Source organism: Oncorhynchus tshawytscha, unplaced genomic scaffold (genome assembly GCF_018296145.1).
Source record: "Oncorhynchus tshawytscha isolate Ot180627B unplaced genomic scaffold, Otsh_v2.0 Un_contig_4237_pilon_pilon, whole genome shotgun sequence".
Lineage (NCBI taxonomy): Eukaryota > Metazoa > Chordata > Actinopteri > Salmoniformes > Salmonidae > Oncorhynchus > Oncorhynchus tshawytscha.
The window spans coordinates 170,035-177,500 of record NW_024609655.1 but is presented as its reverse complement, the minus strand read 5'-3'; the positions used below and the strand labels follow the sequence as shown (position 1 = coordinate 177,500).

Sequence of the window (7,466 nt, the reverse complement as noted above, 5' to 3'; positions counted from 1 at the left end):
CAGCTACTTAGAAAATATCCTTTTAAGAACTTATCAGAGCTCCACCGCCTCTCTGGAACATCCAGCAGAGTAGATAGATACACTTTGTAAAGCTATTGATTATTATCACCCTAATGTGAAAATCCATTCGCAAAGGAAGACACAAGCTTTTTCCCCCAGCAGGATTTCCATTTCATTAACTTCTCCCTTTTACTTCCTTGCTGTTCTTCACTATCTTTCATCTCTCCACTGTTGCCTCTCAACCGATCCCTGAGACTGTGGAGCAGACCTGGGTTCAACTAGTATGTGTTTTCTTTCACGTACTTTGAGTGTTTGATTTGAGCCTGCCTGGAGTGCCAGCTAGGTGGGGTTTGCACTTTTGGTACTATTATATTGGTCCCGTTGCTCTACGCCAGGTCAATCAGGCTCATTTGAAATATTTGAAAGAAAACGGATACTATTTGAAACCAGGTCTGATGCCCTGAAGTTTTGTATCCTTTACACACATCTGTGCCAACATGATCCTTACTGTGCTGGCCATATCAAACGCCATCCTTTCAAACAAGAACAAGTGTCCAGCAACAACGGTCCATGTGAATGACTAACCAGGCCAGTGCAGTACAGCTCGGCACGGCTCAGTAGTGTGAAACTGGTATTAGAGTACTGTAGGTATGGGTCTAACCTTCCTGTACACAGCAGGACCTGTCACACTGTCTGTCTTATATGCTTCACAAGAGGTTGGTGGCACCTTAATTGGGGAGGACGGGCTTGCGGTAATGGCTGGAGCGGCAATCAGTGGAATGGTATCAAACACATCAAACACATGGTTTCCATGGTTTCCTTGTGTTTGATGCCATTCCATTAGCTCCGTTCCAGTCATTATTATGAGTCGTCCTCCCCTCAGCAGCCTCCTGTGATATGCATGTATTATGTATAACTATAATGTTATATATTATGTATAACATATTGTGTCTATATCTTACCATCATCACACAGCAGGCCCTGTCTTCCGTAAGGGCAGAGACACACAGCTTCCTGGTGGGACTTGGGGATACAGGTGGCTCCGTGACCACAGGGGCTCCACTCACAGGCTGTGAACTGGCAGAGCCGACCAGAGTAGAGAGGAGGGCACTCACAGAACCAGTCCTCTGCATCACTATCATGACACACACAGAGAGGAGAGATCATTAGGACCAAGGGGAAATGGACCCTGGTAGTTCTAGTGATGTGTTTCTATCTAGGTACAGGAGAGAGAGAGACAGAGAGAGATGATCAAATAATCAACAACTTCATGAATGAAAACACTGTATTAAACTCTGTGATGAATCAATAGAGACGAGTTAAGACATGAACAACATCTCCATCAGTCCCAGACGGAAAACATCCAGTATGACATACTGGAGCTCTGCAGAAAGGAGCTGCCGCGTTAGATGGATGGACTGGCTGGTTGAGGAGATGGACAGGTGTTATGTTATAGATTTAATTCAGATAACACATCAGATTCAACAGCAGGTGTGTGTGTGTGTGTGTGTGTGTGTGTGTGTGTGTGTGTGTGTGTGTGTGTGTGTGTGTGCGTGTGTGTGTGTGTGTGTGTCGGTGCATGTACATATGTGTGTGTGTGTGTGTGTGTGTGTGTGTGTGTGTGTGTGTGTGTGCGTGTGTGTGTGTGTGTGTCGGCGCATGTACATATGTGTGTGTGTGTGTGTTCTGCCTCTTTCAGCTCCTTACAAAAATGTAAACACATCTGTGCTTTCAGTGAATGCAGATAATAACCACTGTCCCAAACGACACCCTATTCCCTATGAGTCCTGGTCAAAAGTAGTGCTCTATATAGGGAATAGGGCACCATTTAGGATGCACATAATAACCTGCAGGAAACCAATGATTGGGAGTGGTTGAGCAAACATATGGCCCCAAAAGTATACACATGACTCTCCTACCCTATCCCCTTCTCATTTTCTCAATTCATATTCATGCGGTTGCTTTATCTCTGGGTTGGAGAGGAAGTGGAGGCTAGGCTAGTCATATTATTTACACTTCATAAGCTCCTCTGTAAGAGGCACACACTTTTCAAAGGTATAATATCAGATAGAGAAGGCATTGGTGGGGTTTCACGTCTATAAATTAATAATGGGCCTTGAGCAGCCAGCACTGCGGGATGTATTTTCCTTCACTTTCTCCTCCAGAAACTGGCTTCTAGAAATTAAATATTTACCTTCTGTCGCTGGAATTTAGAACTGTTGGAATGACTGTATGGAACGGGGCTTAGAAGGAAGGGAAATAGACTGTAAAGTCGACTCTTGTTTTCAGCATAAATGTCACACTGACTGTTAACGGTGGTAAATATTATCAGTCAAATAGCATCCTAACCCCTAATATAGTGGCCCTACTTCTGGCACTATTTCTGAGCACTATTTCTGTCACTACTTGAGAACTTGAAACAGCGAGTGTCCTCTTTGATGATCTTCTTCATCTCCTTCCATGTGGTGGTCAGTGTGATCATGACGGTCTCGTCCCAGCTTCAGGTCAAAGGAAGTGCACTATATATATAGGGAATAAGGAGCCACTTGGGACGCGGGAATGAATGACCCAGTAATGTTTCTCAATGTGAACAGACGTAATTCACACACTTATTTAAATAACAGCTGATGACTTGTTACAATGAATATTAAACTAAATTATGACATAGTAGGCAGTACATTTTAAATGTAAGAAATTGCTAAACGTTTTAATCTATTTTCATTAAAATATTAATGATATTTATTTAACATAGTAAATGTTATCATATTAACATGTTAATCTCATGTGTACTGTAGATCTAAGACAGTGGCAGGTCACAGGAAGCTTCTGGAACACCACCCTAACATAGATATTATGCATAATACTGTATGTAGTGCACTATATAGGGAATATGGTCCCAAACTTAGTGCACTATATAGGGAATATGGTGCCAAACTCACTGCACTATATAGGGAATATGGTGCCAAACTTACTACACTATATAGGGAATATGGTCCCAAACTTAGTGCACTATATAGGGAATATGGTCCCAAACTTAGTGCACTATATAGGGAATATGGTCCCAAACTTAGTGCACTATATAGGGAATATGGTGCCAAACTCACTGCACTATATAGGGAATATGGTGCCAAACTCACTGCACTATATAGGGAATATGGTGCCAAACTTAGTGCACTATATAGGGAATAGGGTGCCAAACTTAGTGCACTATATAGGGAATATGGTGCCAAACTTAGTGCACTATATAGCGAATATGGTCCCAAACTTAGTGCACTATATAGGGAATATGGTCCCAAACTTAGTGCACTATATGGGGAATATGGTCCCAAACTTAGTGCACTATATAGGGAATATGGTCCCAAACTTAGTGCACTATATAGAGAATATGGTCCCAAACTTAGTGCACTATATAGGGAATATGGTCCCAAACTTAGTGCACTATATAGGGAATATGGTCCCAAACTTAGTGCACTATGTAGGGAATATGGTCCCAAACTTAGTGCACTATATAGGGAATATGGTCCCAAACTTAGTGCACTAGATAGGGAATATGGTCCCAAACTTAGTGCACTATATAGAGAAAGGGGTGCCATTTCAGACGTATACACAGTGTTTAGGGTCAGCAGGAACTAATGATGACACAATCATCAGCTGTAAGGTCAGTGTCCTGCTTTATGGACCTCCGTTAAACATCAATTCCATTCTGATTGAGCTTTAACACACTGCTCAGTCAGGTGGTAGGCTTTAAGTGTTAACCACTCATGTGGCTCCTGCAGGATTAAGTGACCGCCACTCTCTTCACTGGTAACTAAATGTGTCTGACCTGTTATCTAAAAACTGCCACATGATGGTATGTCTGACCTGTTATCTAAAAACTGCCACATGATGGTATGTCTGACCTGTTATCTAAAAACTGCCACATGATGGTATGTCTGACCTGTTATCTAAAAACTGCCACATGATGGTATGTCTGACCTATTATCTAAAAACTGCCACATGATGGTATGTCTGACCTGTTATCTAAAAACTGCCACATGATGGTATGTCTGACCTGTTATCTAAAAACTGCCACATGATGGTATGTCTGACCTGTTATCTAAAAACTGCCACATGATGAACACGTATGTCTGTGTTAAAACGTGTTCAGTGTAATATACAGTACATAGTCTACTTTAACAGGGGCATGTTGGATTTGTATACAAAATACACTATATATACACAAAAGTAAGTGGACACCCCTTCGAATGTATGGATTTGGCTATTTCAGTCACACCCGTTGCTGACAGGTGTATAAAATCAAGCCATGCAATCTCCATAGACAAACATTGGCAGTAGAATGGCTTTACCGAAGAGCTCAGTGACTTTCAATGTGGCACCGTCATAAGATGCCACCTTTCCAATAAGTCAGTTCGTCAAATTTCTGCTCTGATATAGCTGCCTCAGTCACCTATAAGTGCTGTTATTGTAAGTGGAAACGTCTAGGAGCAACAACGGCTCAGCCGTGAGGTGGTAGCCCACACAAGCTCACAGAACGGGATCGCTGAGTGCTAAAATGATTAGCGCGTAAAAATGGTCTGTCTTCGGTCGGAACACTCACTACCGAGTTCCAAACTGTCTCTGGAAGCAACGTCACCACAAGGACTGTTCGGGAGCTTGATGAAGTGGGGTTCCATGGCCGAGCAGCCGCACACAAGTCTAACATCACAACACGCAATGATAAGCCTTGGCTGGAGTGGTGTAAAGTTTGCCGCCATTGGACTCTGGAGCAGTGGAATCCTATTCTCTGGGGTGATGAATCACACTTCACCATCTGGCAGTCCGAAGGACGAATCTGGGTTTGACAGATGCCAGGAGAACGCTACCTGCCCCAATGCATAGTGCCAACTGTAACGTTTGGTGGATGAGGAATAATGGTCTGGGGTTAAGTGAAATCTTTATGCTACAGCATAAACTGACACTCTAGACAAATCCATGCTTCCAACTTTGTGGCAAATGTTTGGGGAAGGCCCTTTCCTGTTTCTGCATGACAATGCCCCCGTGCACAAAGCGAGGTCCATACTGAAATGGTTTGTCAAGATCGGTGTGGAAGAACTTGACTGGCCTGCACAGAGCCCTTACTTCAACCCCATCAAACACCTTTAAGATGAATTGGAACACCGACTACGAGCGAGGCCTAATCGCCCAACATCAGTGCCCACCCCCTCTAATGCTCTGAATGGGCTGAATGGAAGCAAGTCCCCGCAGCAATGTTCCAACATCTAGTGGAAAGCCTTCCCAGAAAAGTGGAGACTGTTATAGCACACAGCTACTACATAGAAAATGTCTGTAAGAAGACAAAGATAGCGTATCTCTCTAAGATAAGCAGATGTCTGCCAAACCTCAATACCATGATGACCTTATTATATCGGACATTCGACTCTGTATGCGTCCCAAATGGCACCCTATTACATGTATAGTGCACTACTTTTGACCAGGGGTCTGGCAGGGAATAGGGTCCCATTAGGGAAGCAGCCTCTACTAATGAAGTGGCAGTTGTAAGGCTCAGATCTAAAGACATGTCAGATGATGACTGCAGTCCAATACACTCTGTGAAAAGCTGCCATGGTGGTTATTTGTCATTAATACAATGATTGTGGTGATTGATTATGTAGACAGACAGACAGGATAATGTAGTAGACCTCACCCAAGCCGTTTGTCTATATATGTATATGGGGGTTGTGTATTTTCCAATAGGATGTGGTGTATTTTCCAATAAGCTGTTGTGTATTTTCCAATAGGATGTTGTGTATTTTCCAATAAGATGTTGTGTATTTTCCAATAGGATGTTGTGTATTTTCCAATATAATTTTATGCATTTTCAAATAGAATGTTGTGTATTTTCCAATAGGATGTTGTGTATTTTCCAATAGGATGTTGTGTATTTTCCATTAGGATGTGGTGTATTTTCCAATAAGCTGTTGTGTATTTTCCAATAGGATGTTGTGTATTTTCCAATAGAATTTTATGCATTTTCAAATAGAATGTTGTGTATTTTCCAATAGGATGTTGTGTATTTTCCAATAGGATGTTGTGTATTTTCCAATAGAATTTTATGCATTTTCAAATAGATAGTTGTGTATTTTCCAATAGGATGTTGTGTATTTTCCAATAGGATGTTATGCATTTTCCAATAGAATGCTGTGTATTTTCCAGTAGAATACTGTGTATTTTCCAACAGGATGTTGTATATTTTCCTATAGGATGTTGTATATTTTCCTATAGGATGTAGTGTATTTTCCAATAAGATGTTGTGTATTTTCCTATAGGATGTTGTGTATTTTCCTATAGGATGTTGTATATTTTCCTATAGGATGTAGTGTATTTTCCAATAGGATGTTGTGTATTTTCCTATAGGATGTTGTTAATATCTGTTATGTGTGTTGTGTGGTTTTCATGCACTACTTTCAGCCTGAACTTTGGATTGTTTATGTGCTGCATGGCGCTGAATAGTATTTACTTGAACTGCATCTTACAATACATGATTGTCTGGAAGGCATTACATTTACAGTATGTGGTTAGAGTTCAGAATGATGTTGTTTTTTGGCGTCTTATTCCACCACTGCAGGGCCAGCGATAAACATCCTGGAGCTTTAGCTGGGCAGTACTACATACAGACGCGTTCTTAATCTTTTGACTCAATGCCCAGCCAAAACGTAAAGTTACCACTGTTATGGTGACCAAGGCCAACTAAGCAGATACAGTTTCCCTGTAGCAGTTTCAGCGAGTCAAAGCTGCAGAATCCGAAGCGGGAAACTGTGCTAGATGGATGGGTCATGATTCTGTTGAACCGAGAACAAAACCTCATGGCCAGCTATAACCGTCCGCCTCCTCTTTACATTTCCCTGCTATGTTTCAGCAGGGTTTGTTTCAACAGGGTTATTTGACATGTTTTATAAAATCACCCGTGGTACTGACAGCTTATTATTTTTTACTTGTCAAATGTGTGTGTGTTGGAGAACACTGTGAAATATGGAGAACATTTTAACCCAGTTTGATCATGACCTCGGTAGCTATGCCTCGCAGTGACTCCATTTTACAAGTTTCAGGGAGTGAATGTATGGCATAGTTTTATAATGTAGGGTGCAGTTTGTGTTTCATGAGGAAAATGAATGTATCATTGAAATGAACACTGCATTCTGAATCCATTCTGAATCCATTCTGAATCCATTCTGAATCCATTCTGAATCCATTCTGAATCCATTCTGAATCCATTCTGAATTCAAAGTAAAACCTTTGGGCGGATATTCTTTGTCTTTGTACATTTTATCTCAAAAGTGTTTGCAATAAGTAGGTGATCAAGCCAAACGGACTAAGGCAATAGACTACAAAGCTAAATCCCATCAATAGCTGCATTTAAAACACCAACTTGCACTTATGTTGAAGCCTTGAGACAACTGAGACATGGGATTGTGTATGTGTGCCACTCA

At 41.5% G+C, this 7,466-nt stretch overlaps 1 protein-coding gene across 1 annotated transcript in view; it reads right to left on the bottom strand.

Moving 5' to 3' along the window:
• LOC112241036 (protein eyes shut homolog) overlaps window positions 1-7,466 on the bottom strand; it is a 138,796-nt gene that overhangs the window by 51,269 nt on the left and 80,061 nt on the right. The window contains exon 4 of the mRNA XM_042316659.1: window positions 963-1,135. Coding sequence (XP_042172593.1) covers window positions 963-1,135 — 173 coding nt within the window. The remainder of the gene's footprint in view (window positions 1-962; window positions 1,136-7,466) is intronic.